Source organism: Vitis riparia, chromosome 18 (assembly GCF_004353265.1).
Source record: "Vitis riparia cultivar Riparia Gloire de Montpellier isolate 1030 chromosome 18, EGFV_Vit.rip_1.0, whole genome shotgun sequence".
NCBI lineage: Eukaryota > Viridiplantae > Streptophyta > Magnoliopsida > Vitales > Vitaceae > Vitis > Vitis riparia.
Window position 1 is genome coordinate 12,423,135 of NC_048448.1, and position 21,274 is coordinate 12,444,408.

Sequence of the window (21,274 nt, forward strand, 5' to 3'; positions counted from 1 at the left end):
CTCACCACATAGTCTCCAATTTAAAATAATAGATAAACGCATTAAAGAATTATGATTAAGGCCTCACGGAGAATGATGGGTCGAAATAGTGTGCGCGCGGTGGTACATCTTGTTCTGCATTCATCATTCGGCAGACCAGTCCGATAACCTGAAAATGTACACATGTAAATGACCATAAAACATAATAATGTGCATCTTATATAACAACCAAGGCATAATAGAATTCTTTGAGACATACCGAACTATTTACCCAACGGCCTCCATTGAGCGAAGAAAGCTCATCCCGTGTTATATATGTGCCATGCATATCGCACAAGATCTCGCTGCATTGTCAAAAATGTGTTAAGTCAATAGCCATAAACATTAACAATAATGTCAACTTTAACAATAAATGGTGAATTCATGTGAAGTACCTTGGCTCACCGTCTTCTGACAACGCATAATCCGCAACCAACCTTTCTTGTTGGCTGATTTTAGGAAATAGTTGAACACATTGCGAGACGAAAGGGGATTTGCAAATGGCGGCTGGCTTAACAAGCCTTTTCGCTGTGTGTTTAACTCTCCGCCTAGGGGTAGGAGTAGGCTCTTTGCTGCCACAGCCTTCTTGAACTCCAATTTGCACCCCTTTAAGTGATTGCAACTCAGCACTCTTTTGTGAAGGTGGGAATGTGTCGTGGTCAATACATGGGCCATCATCTACTGCTGCATCGGTGACTCTTTGCTGGCCAGAATGAGTGCTTGCGGCACCGGATCCTTTTCTCATCATTTCATCACTACAAGGATGCACACCGGTGCTTCCCTCGTCTTTCTTTCTTTCTACATTCACAGCTTCTTGTGGTGGGGTGAGTGCACACCCACTTTGTCCTCCACTGGACCTTGCACGTAGTGTGGCAATGTCTTGTGCCACAGATGAAGCAAGGCTCATAAGATGTTCAGAATTCCGACTCAGCCGAGCTTCAATGGTCTAGTGTTAGGGAGAAGGAATATCAATTAGTACAATCAACTAGAATGAGGATGGTGCTCAAGTTTGTTTGTAAAGTCATAAAGTCGTAGTGCCATGGCGTACCTCAGTTGGGTCATCAGAGTGTGAGGAACCCGCCTCGTATGGATGTCCATCATTTTGTGCAGAAGGTTTGCTTTCCTGTATGACCTGCCCATACATCAAACAAACATTGATGATTACTTTGAAACATAAATTAATGATAACACCCAACTACGTTTTTGGAGGGCTGAATTTTAGCATACCTGGACATGGCCATAATTGCCATAGGTGTGTATTTCGGCAGCCAAGCGCCTCTTGACTTGCTCATCTGTCCATGCAGCCGAAAGTGGACTGCGGACTTCAACTTGGAAAGCCGGCATAGAGAACTTGCTAAGATAGAAAAGCTATGAAGTGGGAACCAAATATAAGTTGGTTAGAGAAGCTATTACAAGATCAACAAAAGAAGAAATTATTTTGGTAGACGCATATGACATTAATGTGGAGAGGTTGAGAAATGAATACCTGAAGAAACAAGACACAACCTCTAATGTATGTCGAGCGGCTTGTACGATAGTCCCTTATCCCATCCTCGACATATTGGAGAACAAACTTGGCCCAATTTTTGCGCACCCCCACTTCACTATCCCAAACCGTGTCCCACAAGTCATGCATACCTTCTTGTTTTGAGTTGGGGGCAAGGATAGTGGCACATGCGAAAATGAGGAAGGATTTCATGAATTCTTCGCCAATTGGTAGATCACGCAAATTAGCTTCCAATATTTTGATGTCGTATGTGCGGTTGGGTGTGCCACGCCTATTGTAGATGAGAATGTCAACGCCATTGTCCGGGATGCCTAGCACCTCTCTAACATCTTTGGGCGTGACTGGGACAGCAACTCTTGTATCCATGCATAAGCGGTGGTAGCCAATGTCGTAGCTGGCCACTATCCACGTTATTAGCTCATAACGCAATTCTTTACAACCAAGCTGCAGCAAGCCTCCGAATCCCATATCACTGATGGCATTCTTCTTATCCATTGGGAGGGTATCCATGATTGATAGGAATTTCTTTCCCGAGCAGCGGGATTTTGGTAACTTAACCTACAACATGAAAGAAGAAAAATATATTACAAATATGTCACAATTCCAAAGTTAAGCCTCAAGAGTAATAGTTTTAAAAGTAGGTTAAAGGGCTATCAAATATTTTACCGCTTCAAATCTTGGTGGAACATGGCTTCTCCGCTTCCTTTGTCTGCTATCCATGTGCTTAATAAATGAAGTGCTTCTTTTCCTTGAGTATTTTCAGCAACGGTGTAGACTAGTAGTTGGGGAAAATTATGCACCAAGAGATTGTGAATGGAGCATCACCGTGATAATAGCAATATAAGGGGTAGATGCTGCATCTGCACAATGAAATGAGCAGTTTTATATATGTATTCTTCATTAACAGCATAACAATCTTAACTAGTGCTCTAACTTTCCACTTGATCTAATTATAAAGGTTTTGATAATGATAATTATGTTTCCTTACAAGATACTGATACGAAAATTTCTAATTCTTTTGGGGATTATACTGCCTTGAAATTTTTAGTGAAAGGGAAAGAAAAGTAACAAGAAAAATTAACATCTTAACAAAATCATACCAATTCAGCATCTCTCTCACACACAATTTGATTATAGTCTGTGGTGAATGCTTTTGCTTTTTCTTGGTAATGCTTCTCTGACATGAATCAATTTTGACCAATCAAAATGTTTTCCGGGGTCTGGAAATGATTTCTTATTGGTGAAAAATATAGCTTGGTGCTGTCTTATAACACAGCATAGTATGGAAATCAAAATAAAATCTCAATATTCTGTGTTTGGGTGAATGATTAGCTATATATGCAGAGATTGAAATGGTAGGATTTATGTCTGAATAGTTACCCTTATGCACCAACTACATTTAGCATTGTCACAGTATCTTAGAAATGTAATCATGTTTGGCTATTCTTTTTAAACTTGATTTCCATTGTCAATCATATCATTGACACTTCTTGTAAGCATACAGTGACTCACAATGATCAGGGTGTTTGATGAACTTGTTGAGCTCTACTGAATGATGCTTTACTATAGATATAGGGATAATGTTGCTTATGATGTGATTACATACTTTAAATTTGTTCTATCATGCATTGGCTGAAAGAAACTATGGAAAGCTCCAGTACCTTTTGTCAATAATTGTAACAAAACTCTCAAGACATATTAAATTCCAAGTATCTTTTCTCAACTGAAGGAGAAAAAAGGGAGACATGGGGGAGTACTCTATTTATTATAAACATGAAATAGTTTTACTATTATTATGAAGTTGATATGCATGCCATGGGTGGTTGTTATATAATATGCTAAGGCTGATTTCATCAGTTGAGACTTATAATTGTTGAGTATCGTTATTGGACCAATGCATTCACCATTTTGTGGACTTTAAGTTTCAGAAGATAAATAATTGATGTAATGAGCAAGCCGTGGAACTTCTTTTACAGGAAGAATATATATAATAAGAATCATTGTAAACAGAATATATTGTTCCCCTAGCTTCACTGCCCTTGAGCTGTTGAGGCTTTACCCTTTAGATCGAATTTGTATGATCAGAAAATGACTATGTGAATTCACTCAAAACAATAGGCACATCAAAAGAAAAAAAAAACCGAGAATTGTGTATATGAATGAGTTTGAGCAAAATGGGAAATACATAGAGGAAAGGACCTTCTTTTCCACCATTTACAGGAAAGGGAGGAGGAGGAAACATGACAAATACAAAAATTGTGTATCCTAAAAGCGAGAATTGTCAGAGGCTTGGAGATGGTGGTGGTCCTGCCAGAAGATGAATCTGCTTAACAGAGTGCTCCAACTGTATATTTGTTTGGGAAAAAAAAAAGTTCTAAATGCAGTTATACCAACTGGAGGAGCTTGTCTAAGAATTTTTCAAAATTTTATGGATCTCATGGCCCCATTCTGATCCTCAGATAGTTCAGCCCCTGATGTAGCACTGAGCATTTAAATTCTACTTACTCCTGTAAAAGGAATGCCTATATACAAGCTTGGTTTTGGTGTTGTAGATGGACCATATTCTCTAGGTCTTTACCAGTCTTTTGAGATTGAAATGTGTCTATTATTGAAAATGACTATTCTTTTTTAGGGTTTGCTTTTCACATTATTTAGCTTTTTTAATAGCATAGCCTTTTCAGAGATGTAAAAGAGTCGATTGTTCTGCATCTCATTTAGTCTTTGTTCTCTCTCTCTCTCTCTCTTTTTTTTTTTTTTCTTTTGATCTTGGGTGAAAAACAATGATGTAATGTTCTATCCTTTACCTTAAATTGTATAAAATCAAAATAATAGCCTCTTGTTTCTGATAAAATATTGATTTTGGTTACTGCACTGGGCTGTTGAGTACAATCACTTCAAAAATAGCAAGTTTGAGATTTATCTCACCTTAATTGCTTATGTCATTTCCTTTTGTATATTCTTCCTTATTCATTCACAAAGAGAAAAGGAAGGACAGAGATAATAAGAGGATACAGAAAGTTAGGCAACAACTAGGGCTTCTTGTTTGCAATGTTGGCTTGTTAGTAAGATGTAATGCTGCCTTCCAAAACAGCAGCTATGGAGATCAAATCTTACCAGAATCAGGCTGGAGCTCTTCTTAAGGAATATGTGCTAGCAGATTATTTTATACCCTATGCTTCGATTATCGGTGGTCTTGTTGCTTGCAAGATGGTATGTTCTCATCATTCCTTTTAATGGTTCCAGTATAATAGGTGCACATAAATTAGTCCAATTAGAGCTATTATTTACATTTGCTGCATATAAAATCAAATCTTAGTTCTTTAGGTTTTCCTCCTATTTTTTTTCTTTTCTTTTTAAAACAAGTTTTGAGGCTCTTTTTACATTTTATTTTTATATTTTTATTCCTTTGTTTCCTCTTAGAATTCTCTCTTTTCCAGGTCTATGATCTTACTCAGTTGATCAGTGCAGTTCATTTTAAGAGCTTTTCCAGCCTTTCAAAAGTCCAACGTAATGAGTGGAATAACCGGTGTGTAAATATTTCCACTTAGTTCAAATTTATTTATCTTACATTATTCTATAATTTTTATATCTGTCTTTACTGTTGTTGCAGGTCTATATCTACTTTCCATGCCATTTTTATTACAGTTATGTCATTATACTTCGTGTTCTGGTCTGATCTTTATTCTGATGAACTACTTGCGGGCTTTGTTACATTTCGGAGCTCATCACTATCTACATTTTCTTTGGGGGTATGATTATTTCTTTTTTCCCCTAACCTCTTTGGGTTCTTTTTCTTTACTTGAACCTTTTAAGATGGTCTTAGGTCCTAATTTCTGTTTTATTTAGATTTGGGATATCTTTCATGCTTGGCTTTGTATAATGTACCTTTGGGAGGGCAAAAGGACTGTTTTAGTCAGAACAAGAGCAACAAAATAAGCAGCATTCTTCTACTGTATTTGTTATCGACAAGAAACAGAATAGTTTCCTTTAGCGCTATCTCTTCCAGGTGAAAAGAAAAGAGACCTCAATTGATGTCAATTTTGTGGAAAGATTGAGCTATTTGTCTCTCATTGTATTAGATATTGTTTATATAGTGGTTTTTGTTGGCTATTGAATTCATTCACTGAGTTTTTGCCATTGAAAGCCTACATATTTGGTATTAAGGCACTTCAAAACATGTTTTGGTAAGGTTATTTCAGGCGAAAATGTATACAAATTCAGGCCTTAAACAATGTAAATTAGGGCAATTCTATAGCCAATCAGATATCCACCTTGCATAAGATTGTATCCTTTTCAGCCGAAATTATGTTGCTTGGTAAAATGTGAAAAATATGTGGCAGCAAGATCAAGTGGAAGGCTAGAGCACTAGTTAATACTTACAGTATCTAGAAGACTACCTTTACCAGTTGAAGATTTTTCTTAAAGAATTGGATTTGTATAAACTGCATTTGTATCAGTTGATCAGAATTAATCTCAAATAGAATAAAAATGAGTTTAGAGGTCAAAGAGAATTCATAAAGTTTACATAAAACAGTTGTCCCTATGTTTGTGAATGATGGATTTTGATTTACAACCTATATAAGCTTGTTTAGTACACCAATAACATTTGTTCAAGTATTGTACAACACAATTCTTAATAAATGGGAGCTTGATATTTACAATATACCTTAAATTGGATTAAAAAAGTACACCACTATATGGTTTTCAACAAGATTAGCCTACTAAGAAATGAAGCAAAAGGAATTATGATAAAATTCTTGATGTAATATTACCCATTACAACACACCAATGATCAGTGTTACATATGTGTTATCGGTTGGTAACAACCTTTAGAAGAGTGTTCAAAACATGTAATGGATAAACAAAAAACACATAGTTTCAGTCATGGAAGAATGTGACAGCATTGCACTTAAGACAAAGGGTTGTTGCACGTTTTCCTATTGTGCCCGGAAGTATGACATCTTGAGCAAGAGACAGTCCGTTTATCTTGAAATTGGGACTCAATGCGCTTCTTTCTTGGTCTGCCGGGAGGCCGCTTGGTATGGGGAGGGTTAAGAGAGAGGAAAACTTCACCGGTGATAGATAGAACCAAACCATCATTACCGACCATTGGCATGTCATGGGTCTCTATACCGGAGAAGGAGCCCGAGTAAATCAGCTCTTGCATTGGGAATTTGTACCAATCTTGAACAAAATCAACAACATTCTGACCAATGGAAAGAATAACGGCTGCCGCATGTTCACAAGGGATGCCCAACATTTCCCAACCCCTACATGTGCAAGTACGCTTCATAATGTCCACATTCAAGAAGGTGGTTCCAATAGAAACCCCAAATATTCCGTTCATGAAAGGAGTGACCGGATACACCTCACCCTTGGCAATTTTCTGCTGAACTTTTTCTTCAATTTTGGCCCTATGCATCCCTTCCAATTGTTTGATTCCTCTTTATGTTTGAAAAGCATAGAACCTAACTTAGCCATATGCTCCATTAGAAATGTACAAATGGAGTGATGTCTTTCATTCCTTAGCCAAGCATTAAACGACTCGGCAAGGTTTGTGGTCATTTTATCCCATCTTTGTTTTGGGAATTTGGACATAGCCCAATGTTCGGGTTCATTTTCTTCAACCCATTTGGCCAAAGCGTCATTGTATTTCCGTAGTTCAATCATGGAAACATTGTAATCGTGCTCTAACCTTGCATAGGCAATACTATCAAGGAATTGGAGTGCATTTTCTTTACCTTTGTTCCCTCTTGTGTTATGTTTGCTCAAGAAAGAGCTGAAATTTTCCTTCAAGTGACGGTAACAGTAGGCATGATTTTCAAGCCCAAACACTTCAGGAACACTACGAAGGAGAGCGGGATGTCTATCCGAGATAATAACGACTTCCTTATCTCCAACAAGCTTCTTCAAATTTTGCAAAAACCAAGACCAATCATCATAATTTTCTGAGCTCATCACGCCAAAGGCTAAGGGGAACATGGCATCATTAGCATCGTATGTGGTCGCCGAAAATAATGCACCCCTATATGGCCCACTCATATGGGCGGAGTCAATAGCTATGATTGGCCGACACCCCATTGCAAACCCTTGGATAGATACCGAATGAGCAACAAAGAGTTGCTCAAAATGTCCATCACTTGAATGCCCCAACTCAATAATGCTTCCCGGATTTGTTGCAACCATTTTCTCACACATCCAAGGCAACAATTTGTAATAATATTTGGGTTCTCCATAAATGCGCTCATTTGCCTTCTCCTTGATATTCCATGCTTGAAGATACGTCAATTGCATCCCATGTTGCCTTTGAAAGTCCTTACAAATTTGGCGGGGTTGGTAATTGGGAGTGGACCGGATGACATCATCAATAAGCAATGAAGCCCGATTAGATCTCACTAAAGGTTGGCATGCAGCAACATCTTCCAAACTATGATTATGATGGTTATGAAAAGTGTGAACCTGGACAATGTTTGAATCCCCAATTGCACGAGCTGTGACTTTCCAAGGACATTGAGCAACTGTGCAAACAACTGTCATGTGTTTCGTACTATTCCTCTTGAAGCGATAACGGAATCTATTAGCAATTGACATCAAATAAACGGCATCACGGAACTCGGCAGCATTGGGGAAGGTATGTCCACTACCCATAATGGAATTTTCAAACCGCCTTGAGTCACGTTCGAGTATATTTGCTTCCGCACATCTATGGGAAAACCCATATGACTCAATTGTAAGAGAGTCATTACAGATATTAATTGGCATATGCCACCGGATGGAAGTAGGTTTGCAGAATTCGAACCAACAATAGGAGAAGGGGCACTACAAAGGAAAAAAACAAAAAAAAAATATTCATCCATCTACATATATTTGAAGAAAAGTTAATAGACATAGTGGATGTGATGTTAGGAAGGCTATCAGTACCTATTCGGTGCTATACAGCCTTCAACAACTTCACTTGATGATGAGACATAGACGTGACAAAACATTTCGTTGAATCGAAACATCTTAAGTAGGGTTGCATCATCATTGCAACGGTAGTAGACATGATGGCTCAAACTTGACCGTGAATTCCAATTTGATAGAATTCTGGTCAAAGTGCATGCATCACACAGTTTTGAAACGAAATCACTATGTGACACATGCCGGCTAACAACCATCGATTCGCTACGACCACCCTGATATTGAACAGACCCTCCAACACATTTAACTAGTGACCGCCTTCATGAATGTAGCAGAACATGTCCTCTTCCATCACCTTAATTAAATAGAAACTTGTTACAAAAAAATGACAACAAAGGTAAATAGGGATTATGTATGAATATAATGATGAAGGAAAGAGGAGAAGAGGGGGTGGAGAGGAAGGCCATAAAGGGGTCATCCTCGGGCCATGTGATGGTAATCGAATGTCTTAAGATTTTTTTCTTAGTGACACATAAGACATAGAGGAAACGAGGAGCATGGATTGAAGGACCCCTTTCTATATTCAAATCCTTAATATATACATGTATCCATAATCTAATGCCATGAAGTTGCTTAAGGAATATGAATGGTGGCTTCCTTTCTATCCACCTTTCCCATGTCCTCATCTCCAACTGATTTTCTATGTTTATTTCCACTTCCATTCCTCATCATCCTAAAAACATAATTACATCTTATAACAGTTATCGAAAAGAACCTTTTACCAGGGACAAGACATTAATAGGTAAATGATCGCACAATATCGAAGAGGGACATTCTTTTGATGCAATTAGTTTATGACTCTCACTCTCACTTTCATGTACATAACTTTCTATCTTAACTTTGTAGTGTATACCTAGCCCTAATGTGTTTATAGATGGACCTTGATTCGAAAGTGAAAAGCCATCGTATCTTCACAAAGATCTCAATAAATCCCATATTATAGTTTTTTTCGAATCAATTTGTATAATGCATCAAATTCGTTCATAGAGTTAATATTCAATCAGCTCATCCTTTCAAGGTAAGAAATTGAAAGCAATTTTGGTGACAATGACAAAGCAAAAATATGTGGTAAATAGTGAGTGATTAATGGGACTGACTATAAACAAATAAGTTACTGTCTTAGCGAACATAATAGATGATAATAGTTGCATAGTTAGGAAGAAAAGTTGATTGCAGAAACATCACAATAATTATGGGTTTTCCCTACATTTGCATGATGTTCTCGCAAGAAAATGAGAGAGAGACAGAGACATACACACAAAGAAGAAAGAAGAAGGAGCATAGGAAAAAGAGAATACCTCAAAAACAGTTCCCAAGTAATCTATGAATGCTACAAAGTTGGTTTCTTCAAAAAGTCCGTATATATCTGTAGTCGAACAAGGAGAAGTTGAGAATGGGAAGAGAAAAAGGACATGAGAGGAATGTAAAAGCTTAGATATAGTACATAATGAATAAGGTAAGAAGGATTAATGTTTATTGTAAATAACATAGGGCTCTTCTGGTATGTTTGAACAAGAAGAAGTTAAAGTCACTTATAATTGGAAATAAATATGACAACAAAACAAACATTTTATGATGTAATATTTTTGCCCTCTCCTGAAAATAAAGTGGAAACCTACAAGGATCCCACCCCAACACTTTGCTACGCCAACCAGGTTTCAAGGGCTATGAAAAGGGAGGCCAAAATAAGCATTGAAGACAACTTTTAAGAAGCAAGAACCAACAAGAAAGAATTTGGAAGCTAATATAAACGAATCTCAATCAAATTACAGCATATACCTTGACTATGCAGATTCTATCACTCAAAATATTATGTTCAACTATTGACCATTAAGCATGCGAGTAGAGGTGGCTAGAAACAACATGACAGTGAAGGCTGATTCAAACATGAAGTTGGTTGGCAACAAAGGATTCATATAGCAGTACGAGTGAAGTAGCTGGATCAAAGACTAGTTGAATGAATTCATAAGTTATGCAGATATAATATAGTCTCTACAACATATTGTGGTAAGTATCCAATATGAACTTGAAGCTGTATTTACTAATAGATTGTGTAGGCATGTGATATTCTATATAGGATTGGTGAAGAGTAGAAAATGCAACAAAAAACAATTGAAAACATCTCAATTAATCTAAACACAAAATTTCCAATCATAACACTACCCCACCCCATATACTTTCTTCTCTTCTAGAAAGACAAGAAAGAAAAGTTAATTATATAAAAACACACAAATATTTTCCTACAAAGATATCTTTAACCAAACCAATGATATTCCTACAGTTTAAATACAAAATCCCAAACTTCTGAACAAATTCTTCATAGATAAGATGAAATGTGAAAAGAAGCCATGTATCCAACCCTAAGTAGTCATAATTAAAGCTTTGGTGAGCTAAGTTAAATGTTCTCTGTTTATTGTTTCACAAGTTAGCAAGCTTCCACAGCCCAACAACGTCAAAAGATACTGTAAAATGCAAAGGGAATTTTTATTAAAATCTCCATCAATTAAGATTAAAGCTCTCAAGTCTCAATAACAATCTCTATCCAGCAACAACTAGAAGAGAAAGTATCAGTTAAAGAGGATTAACTTCATAGTTATTTGTTTACAGAGGAGAGAAAAAAAAATGACCAATATCCATAAAATGTCTGAGTGCCTAGCTTCTAACCAATCCAATAATAATTCCTAAATTGTACCACAACAGAATTGCTAACAACTATGATGTCTTTCTGTTTTAGCAAGCTTCCAATGACCAAATCAATAACTATAGATAAAAGGCTTAAGAACTATCCAGAAGAGAAAGATAAATAAATAAATAGTAGCAGAAAATTTAATTTCTGAAAGAAATATAGAAAAGAAAAACAAGAGAAACCATAGAGATCAAAACAGAGCCAAAGGACGGTTTGCGGGTAAGGGTGGGTTCAAGTAAGGGTGGTGGTTGCGGGTACACGTCTAGGTGTCAGATCCTTTGCATCCCAAAATCTTAGGAGTCTAGAACTCAGAGATTCACTGAGAAGGATCTCAACTATAAGCGCAAGTATTTGGATATGGCATTAATTAAAAATTAACATTAAATATAAGCATAGTAAGGTAAGTTTTAAGTTATCTATAATATTACATGGTTAATTGTAATTGAAACATATTTATTATAATTTTTCTATTTAAGAAGATATTAAGCTATCTTACTTTGATATTATTGCTAATTATACATGAAGAACGTATTTATTATAAGTCTTTTATTTTAATATTGTAAAAAAATTATAATAATTAGATATTGATAAAATATAATTCACATTTAATTTTGTTCTCATATCAAAAATTGAATTTGTGTATTAATTATTATCATTTATCTTTAGATTTTTAAGATATTGATTTTGATATTATCTTTATATTTTTATTCTATTAATTTTCTTTATCTTTAAATTTAATATAATATTAATTATTGTATTTATCTTTAAATTTTTTTTTTAAAATTAAAAAAGAGATAAAGCAACTATTAATTATTATATTTTATTATAATTTAAAAAAAATTAAGAAAAATATAAAACACTTAAGCTACAAGAGTTAGAAATTAATTAAAAAATTCTTAATTTGTGTTACAAGGTTTAGAAATCAATTTAAAACATGGAAAGGGTGTGGACTAGAAACAAAAGCATACTTTTATCGTATGCGAATTAGTCAAAAAATCTCCAACCTAAATATATTCTCAACAACAATGCCACAAACATAGTGATGATTACATGGTCTCGGAAAGTGAAGTTAGTGTTGTAGTGAACATAACATGTACATAACAGCTAATAATAGTTCCACGGTTATAAGAAAAGATGATTGCAGAAACATCACAATAATTATTGTTTTACCCTAGATTCGCTTGATGTTCTACCAAGAAAAAGATAGACAGAGACATAGACACACATACAGAGAACAAATAAGCAGCAACATAGGAAAAAGCAAATACCTCAACAACAATTCCCAAGTAATCTATGAATGTTGGAATCCTGCCTTTTCAAACAGTCCATATATATCTGTAATCCAACAATGAGAAGTGAGAATGGGAAAAGAAGAAGGGACAGGGCAGAAATTTCAAAGCTGACATACAATACATAATGAAAAGCTAAAAATCATTAATGCTTATTGTAAATAATATAGGTTTCTTCTTGTATGTTTTAACAGAAAAAGTAAAGTCACTTATGTTGTAAATAAGTATCACAACAAAATAAACATTTATATAGGTAACAATTTTTCCTCCCCTGAAAATGAAATTGGAAACCTACCAGCATCCCACCCCAACACTTTGCTACTTGAACCAAGTATCAAGGGTTATGACAAATGCAACATAATAAGCATTTAAGACAACTTTTGAGAAGCAAGAACCAGCAAGAAATAATCTCGTAGCTAATATAAACAAATCTGAATAAAATTACAGCATATAATTTCAAATTAAATAATTAAAATTGTATTTTGTAATGATGAACCTTAACAAATTTAAAATAAATATATCTTATCAAAGAGTATCATAGTCCAATGTAGCAGTGATTGAACCCAACCCACGTTTTCATTTAATAAAAATTAAGATGGATAAGAACCCAGCTTTCGATTTTTCACTGAGAAATTCACACAACAGAGAGAAAGAGAGAGAAGAGAGAGAAGCTAAGGACCCTCCATTTGGCACAAAGTAAGAAAACCTTATTTGCTGTTGATGTGAAGCTCTATGCATTAAAAAAAGGAAAAACAAATTATAAACTTAATTAAAAATAAAAAAATAAAAAACAGCTCTCTAGGTGCAGGAGAGGTGGGTTTTGGTTCAAATAGCTTATACTGCCTCTGGCATCTGTTCTTGAATTCTCCAACTTTGTCTCCCAAACATGTCCTAATTCCTAGGAGCTCATATTGCCACACCTACTCATTAGGGTTTGCATCAGTTTCCATTAACATTTAACTAAAAAGAGTTTAAAAATTCAATCAAGGTCAACAAAATCAACCATCCCACAAAGCAGAAGTTACATAGATATTCGAGAAAATCAGTCATGTCACAAACTAAGCATCTAATCACACAGCAGAAGTTCAGAAGTTCAGCTTTCCTCAATCCAACCAGCTTTGAATACATGCTTATAGGCTTATATAATCTGCTCCTTACCACCTTTAAACAAAACCCTTGAACGAATTAACCAAAAAACCCAGAAAAAAAAAAAAAGCACAAAAATTAGGATTACATCAATCAAGGGATTCTTGGTACATTCTAACAAGTCCTATACCACTTTCCACCATTCAATTTATCCCAAAATAGCATAAATATCAAGGATACAGGAGACCAGAACTAATAAAGGCATGACATTAAACGGGAGAAAAAAATATCGAAGCATGATAGAAGAGTAAATACTTAACAAGTTAGTGTTGGTATTTTAATTATAGTATTCATTAATACAGTACCAAATACTGGATGCCATATACTTTTGTCTAACAATGGATGGAATAATAGATATTACAAGCACAAGAAATATGTTTCACTAACATGAAAATGAAATTTATGAAAGGTGGCTAGATTCGAGAAATACAAACAGGATAGAACACCTATGAAGCATGAAATATTTTTGAACACAAACTTTAACAAATCCATAACATGAATAAATGTTTGGAACCACCACACTAGATCAGCAATCTGTAGCTTCTCAATATCATAACTGTTACAGCTATATTCGACTTCTAACCATATAAGCTAAGCCTATGTTTTGTTTCTGGAAAGTTTTAAGGAAAAAAAAATAGAGCAGAGAAATATAAGAAAAAATTATAAAAGTTTTTATTTGATTGTCCATTGAAAAGTTGAAGGAAAGAAAATTAAATTGCTAAAAAATGTAATTTCCACTAACTTTCCTCATTTTTGTTAAGGAAATGGACACCACCACCACCCCAACCCTTTTCTTTGGTTTTTTTTTTCTTCATCTTTCGCATGGTACCCAAACATGAGAAAACCATTTCACTAGCATTTTTCCTTTCCTTTTCTTATTACTTTCCAAGAACCAAACATAAGGTAAGTTTATGACACCCTTTCTAACACAACCATTAATAGACGGCTCAAGGTACTTCTAACAGTGAAAGAAGAATTTCACAAATATTATAGTAAATTACAGCATAAGCCAAAAGTGAAGATAACATCTATTAATACCTGCCTTCTTCATCTTCCAAATTCTGAAGATGTTGTTTTCATCTTCACTTAAGTCCAATGCAACTTGGACGTAGGAAAAATTAGAACAAAAAAATAATCAAGCATTCTTTTATCAGAATCATCATGCACAATTTTCCAGCATAGCATAAAAGGAAATCATGAAGAAAAATAAAAAATTAAAAATAATACGCATGCTCTCTACAATAATCACAATAAAGGCAAACTACTCCAACAAATTATTAGAAAAATTGGAAAAAATAAAATTCAGATAATGGAAATCCATTTTCACCTCCATATAAAATACACCATGAAAACATTGGAATCTAGTAAAGCTCTAGGTAAAAGAGGTATTTCAGGCCAATTTAAGAGCTCTATCAGAAATTCAAATGTCCATTCTGAATAGAAAATTTAAAACCTAATTGAAACTTAACTATGCAATCCGAGTACATAAAACATTGAAAAAGTCACACAATACTCGCATAATCTTATCAATCGAAAGGTTATAATACAAGGTGCAAAACACCATAATCAAAAATAAGTTTCACATTCTACAAAACTTACACTAAAAAGAGAAAGTTAAAAGGTCACAGACAGTCGAAAATAACCAGAAAATAAAGGAAAATAAAATAAAAAAGACCTGTTTGCCGATAAGTTCTCTCTTAGAGTGGGATGGGAGTTGGGAGACACTCATCTAATATATAGGGAAAGTTGTGTTTTTTTTCCCATCCCTCTGTTTTCTGGATCTAGGGGTCTCTTTGCTTTTGTGCCATTTGAATTAAATTTCACAAACCCTAAACCCACGATTTTTAAGCCAGACTGAAAAATACCACCTTGCCTGCAAATCGTGATCAGATTACCAAATAGCATCTTATTGTGCCATTGGAATTAATTTCACAAACCCTAACCGACGATTTTTGAACCAGGCTCAAAAATACCACATTTGCCTGGAAATCGTGGTCAGATTACCAAATAGCATCTTATTGTGCCATTGGAATTAAATTTCAAAAACCCTAAACCCACGATTTTTGAGTCAACCAGAAAAATACCACCTTTGCTTGCAAATCGTAATCAGATTACGAAATAGCATCTTATGTTTTAAAAAAAAAAAAAAAAAATCAAAAAGCTTGGACAGCTCGTGAACAATGCAAAACAACATTTACCCCAAATTTTTTCTCAACAGCAAACAAATTGTTAAATGGAAACTCACCTGCGATTACTCCAAAAGGAAGACGAAGCTCCACCGCCGATTCCAGAAACCACCCATGAAAATGCAGGCAAAAGGAGAGAATAGGGCAAAAAGCGAGGAAGTCAGAGCGTTTCCCAAATTTTTTAGTCGGGTCGTGGGTTTTGCAAATGCTAACTCTAAAGCTTAATATTTTTGTGTTCAATTATTAAAAACACAGCTTCCCGTGCTGACATGGATAAGGAGATGGCTGCTGACATGGAAGGCTGGAGGGATAATTTGGAAATTAAATTATAAACAGTGGATAGTGCATGAAAAGTATATTTTTTTTTGGGAACCGTAGACATATTTTGGGTTATGGAAAGTTGGGTTATGAAAAAGCTATTAGGGCCAAATGGGCGGCCCGAAACACAGTTTTCCCTTCTTTAATCCATGAAAATAAAATACCATCAATCAATTTGTATTTTTTTTCATTTAAAACGGTCGCTTTGTCTGTAATAATAATAATCATGATAAATGGAAGAATTTTTATTATCATTATTTTTACATTTAAAAGAGAATTCTCAGACAGTCACAGGCTAACTTCTGGATTTTCGCTTGAGTGGGCATGTCAGGGCTCCGACTTCCATGAATGTGTTTGGAAGTTAGTAAGGCCTCAGAAGGGTGGAACAGTGGCATAAAGGGATGAAACCCACTGATGGTTTAGCAGAGAGAACGCTTGAAACCTTCCTTTTGACTCAATATTGGCACGTGAGTTGCTTGCCCTGCTAATAATACAAATTTCTCTTATTCTCCTCTTTGCTTCCCAACTCATGAGAAGGAGCTACAGTACTAATAGTAGGTGAGCCTTTAAGATTGCTTTTTTAAAATAATAGAATTTACACATAGGAAAAAGATCAGTTAGAAAGGGCAGACATGGGGGTTCATCTAAGAGCTTTTGCCGAAGCAACCCTCCCATGCGTGTCAATGGAAAGCCGTCATATCGTAGTCGAAAGTAACTTCGATTGAGCGGAGCATGTGAGACTCCTGGAGCCTTCCCTCAGACTACCAAAAATCACAGCTGAATTATTAGTAAAAGTTTAAGCGTCCTACAATAATATAAAAAATGTTATAATTGTAGTAACAAATGACACCATATTAATGTTAATTAAGTATTATTTATAATTTCCATTAATGCTTATTAATGGAAGCCATTAATGTTATTTATGAGTTTCATTAATAGGGATATTAATGGAGGTCATTTGAAAAGCCTATAAAAGGGCTTCCCGTATCCTGTAATATACATCCCAAGAAAAAGAAAAAAAATTTCTTCCTCTCATTCTCTCTATTTTTCATTCTCTCAACTTTCTCAACTCTCTTTTCTGATTTTTTTCTTCCCTATTATATATCAAAGTAAGATATATTTCATCTCTACTACTTTGATTTGCATTATATTTGTCTTTGTTTTACAACACGTTATCAGCACGAATTGCTCTGAAGATAATTCTCGTATCTTAAACTTGAAGTTATTTATATAGAATATAATTTTACATATTTAGATTATTGTTGATTTTTTTTGTTACATATTCTTAAAAGTTATAAACAAATTATTTGATTTTGTTTATAATCAAAGTTATACCAATGCTATCAAGTTATTATAATTGATTCTAATAATATTGTTTTGTCATATATTTGAAATTATTTGACAACGTCGAATCTCACAAAACTCAAATTTGTGGCACTGGACATTTCGAGAAAAAACCCTCTATCTTGGATCCTTGATGTTGAAATACATCTTGATGCAATAATCTTGGAGCTATGATCAAAGAAGGAAATCAAGCATCCCTATAGGATCGCACAAAAACACTAATTTTCCTCCGTCATCATCTCCATGAAGGTTTAAAAAAAAAAAAGTTTTTGATGAAAAATCACTAGTCTCATCCAACTAGATTTGAATCATTCCCTGAAGTGAATGCAATATCGTCCCAAACTCGTGGACATGGATGAGAACGTGGTTGTGGTCGTGAAAGAAATCTCTGATACCATGGTTTTTATAATAATAATTATCAGAAAATGAAAGTCTCATTGCACCATCAGAAGTGGAACAATACGAAATGGAACAATACTGAGGCAAAACAAGAAAATGGGAAGCGTTTACAAGATAAACCTCCTAAGAACCATGAGAATAATTGTTATAGATGTAGTATGAAGGGGCATTGGTCACGTACCTGTTGTACACCCAAACATTTGGTCGACCTTTACTAAGCATCAATAAAAGCTAAAGGAAAAGAGATAGAGATGAACTTTACCGATGGTGATGGATTGGACCTAACCTACTATGACATTGATTTCTTTGGAGGTCCCAATGAAAAAACATACCATTTGATAAATGATGAAAAAATTAACATTGATTGATGTTACTTTATATATAAAATAATATATTATTATGTCTTATATTTACATCTGATTTACTTTGTTATTTACATTATGCCTTGTTTTTTTTTTTTTGTTATATCTGAAATCCATGTGTTATTTGGTCTCAAGATGAATGAGGATGATGTATGTCTCGCAGACTGTGCGACCACACACACAATTCTTCGAGATAAAAGATATTTCCTCGAATTGACATTAATAAAAGCTAATGTAAGTACCATATCTGGTACTACAAACTTAGTTGAAGGCTCTAGAATAGCAAACATAACGTTGCCAAATGGAACTAGATTCCATATAAATGACACGTTATATTCTAGCAAATCCAGAAGAAATTTGCTCAGTTTTAAAGATATCCCCAGAAATGGATATCATATTGAAACTATGAATGAAGATAATGTAGAATATCTTTACATTACTTCCATTATATCTGGCCAGAAGCTTATAATGGAAAAACTCCCGGCTTTCTCCTTTGGGTTGTATCATAAAACTATAAAGCCTATTGAATCATATGTTGTCGTGAACCAGAAGTTCAACGACCCAAAAGTTTTTGTCCTTTGGCATGACAGGCTAGGTCACCTAGGGTCTTCAATGATGCGTCGAATAATCGAACACTTACATGGGCATCCACTAAAGAACCAGAAGATTCTTTCGCCCAATGAATACTCATGTGCTGCCTACTCACAAGGTAAATTGATAATCAGACCATCTTTTACTAAAGTCATATCTGAGTCACCAATCTTTTTAGAAAGAATACATGGGGACATATGTGGGCCTATCCATCCACCATGTGGACCATTCTGTTATTTTAAGATCTTAATAGATGTTTCTACTAGGTGGTCACATGTTTGTCTCCTATTTACACGTAACGTAGCCTTTGCTAGACTCCTTGCACAAATAATCAAATTACGAGTACAATTTCCAGATTATCCAATTAAGACAATACGTCTTGATAATACTGGTGAATTTACTTCTCAAACATTCATTGACTATTACATGTCAGTAGGGATAAATATTGAGCATCCTGTTGCTCATACTCATACCCAAAATGGTTTAGCAGAATCCTTCATCAAACGTCTCCAGTTAATAGCTTGACCATTACTAATGAAAACCAAATTACCTACTTCCGCCTGGGGTCATGCTATTATGCATGTTGCAGCTTTAGTCCGTATTCGACCTACAGCTTACCATGAATACTCTCCTTCACAACTTCTGTTTGAAAAACAACCAAATATCTCTCACTTACGAATCTTTGGTTGTGCAGTATATGTACCAATTGCACCTACACAACGCACTAAAATGGGTCCCCAACGAAGACTTGGGGTTTATGTAGGTTTTGATTCTCCATCTATCATAAGATATCTTGAACCTTTGACAGGTGATGTTTTTACAGCCCGCTTTGTGGATTGTCATTTTAATGAGTGTTTTCCTGTCATTAGGGGGAGAAAAGTCGATTCCTGAAGAACGACGAGAAATTAGTTGGAAAACATATACTATGACCCATCTTAATCCTCGTACAAATCAATGTGAACTAGAAGTTCAAAGGATCATTCATTTGCAAAATCTTGCAAATCAATTACCAAATGCATTCATTGATACAAAGAAAGTGACAAAGTCACATATCCCAGCTGCAAATACTCCAGCACGAATTGATATCCCTGTAGGACAGTTAACAAATGAATCTAAGATACGCCTTAAGGGTGGTAGACCTATCGGCTCAAAGGATGTAACTCCCCAGAAGATGAGAACCCAAGAAAAACTTGGCACTCTAGAAAAGACCATCAAAATAATTGATCATATTAAAATTGATAAATCTATAGCCTTAGAAGAGGCACAAATAATGCAGAAAGCCCTTGAAGAGGCACATATTGAACAAGAAGCCCCCGAAGAGGCACATATTGAATAAGAAACCCCTGAAGATCCACATATTGAACGAGTCGCCCCTGAAAATGTACAGGTACCTGAAAATTGTGAGATCTCAATAAGTTATGTACACATGGGGGGAAAATGGGATTGAAATAATATTGTTATTAACAATATTTTTGCTTTCCAAGTGGCCTCTGATATCATAAGAAATGATGAAGATCCTGAACCACAAAATATGGAAGAATGTTGACATAGAAATGATTGGTCAAAATGGAAAGAAGCTATACAGGCATAATTAAACTCATTAACAAAACGATAATTTTTTGGACCTGTAGTCCAAACACCTGAAGATGTAAAGCCTGTTGGGTACAAATGGATATTTGTACGAAAGCGCAATGAGAATAATAAGATCATAAGATATAAAGCGCAATTAGTAGCACAAGGTTTCTCGCAGAGACCTGGTATTGACTACGAGGAAACATATTCTCCCGTCATTGACGCAATCACATTTCGTTTCTTAATTAGTTTAGCAGTCTCAAAATGACTGGATATGCGTCTCATGGATGTTATTATAGCATATTTATACGGATCCATGGATAATGATATATACATAAAAATCCCCGAAGTATTTAAATTGCCTGAAGCAAATAATACAAAGCCTCGTAGCATGTACTCAATCAAGTTACAACGATCCTTGTATGGATTAAAGCAATCTGGACGCAAGTGGTACAATCGCCTTAGCGAATACTTGCTAAAAGAAAGGTATGTGAATAACCTTATATGTCCATGCATCTTCATTAAGAAATCAGAAACCGAATTTGCAATTATTGCAGTGTATGTTGATGACTTAAATCTTGTTGAAACTCCTGAAGAGCTCACAAGAACAACAAATTACTTGAAAAAGGAATTTGAGATGAAAGATCTTGGAAAAACAAAATTTTGTCTCGGTCTGCAGATCGAGCATTTTCCAAATGGAGTTTTAGTACATCAATCAACATATATTAAGAAAGTTTTGAAGCGTTTTTATATGGATAAAGCGCATCCTTTAAGTTCTCCAATGGTTGTCCGATTACTTGATGTGAAAAAGGACCCATTTCGTCCTTGCGAAAAGGATGAAGAATTACTTGAACCTGAAGTACCATATCTTAGTGCTATTGGTGCACTTATGTATC

The 21,274-nt window shown here is 35.1% G+C and overlaps 1 protein-coding gene across 1 annotated transcript; it reads left to right on the top strand.

Moving 5' to 3' along the window:
* The first annotated feature begins 4,597 nt into the window (after positions 1-4,597).
* On the top strand, positions 4,598-5,280 carry LOC117907389. The gene is made up of 3 exons (XM_034820919.1): positions 4,598-4,735; positions 4,963-5,051; positions 5,136-5,280. The coding sequence occupies exons 1-3, from the start codon at positions 4,598-4,600 to the stop codon at positions 5,278-5,280; spliced, it is 372 nt and encodes a 123-aa protein (XP_034676810.1).
* Positions 5,281-21,274: the final 15,994 nt, after the last annotated feature.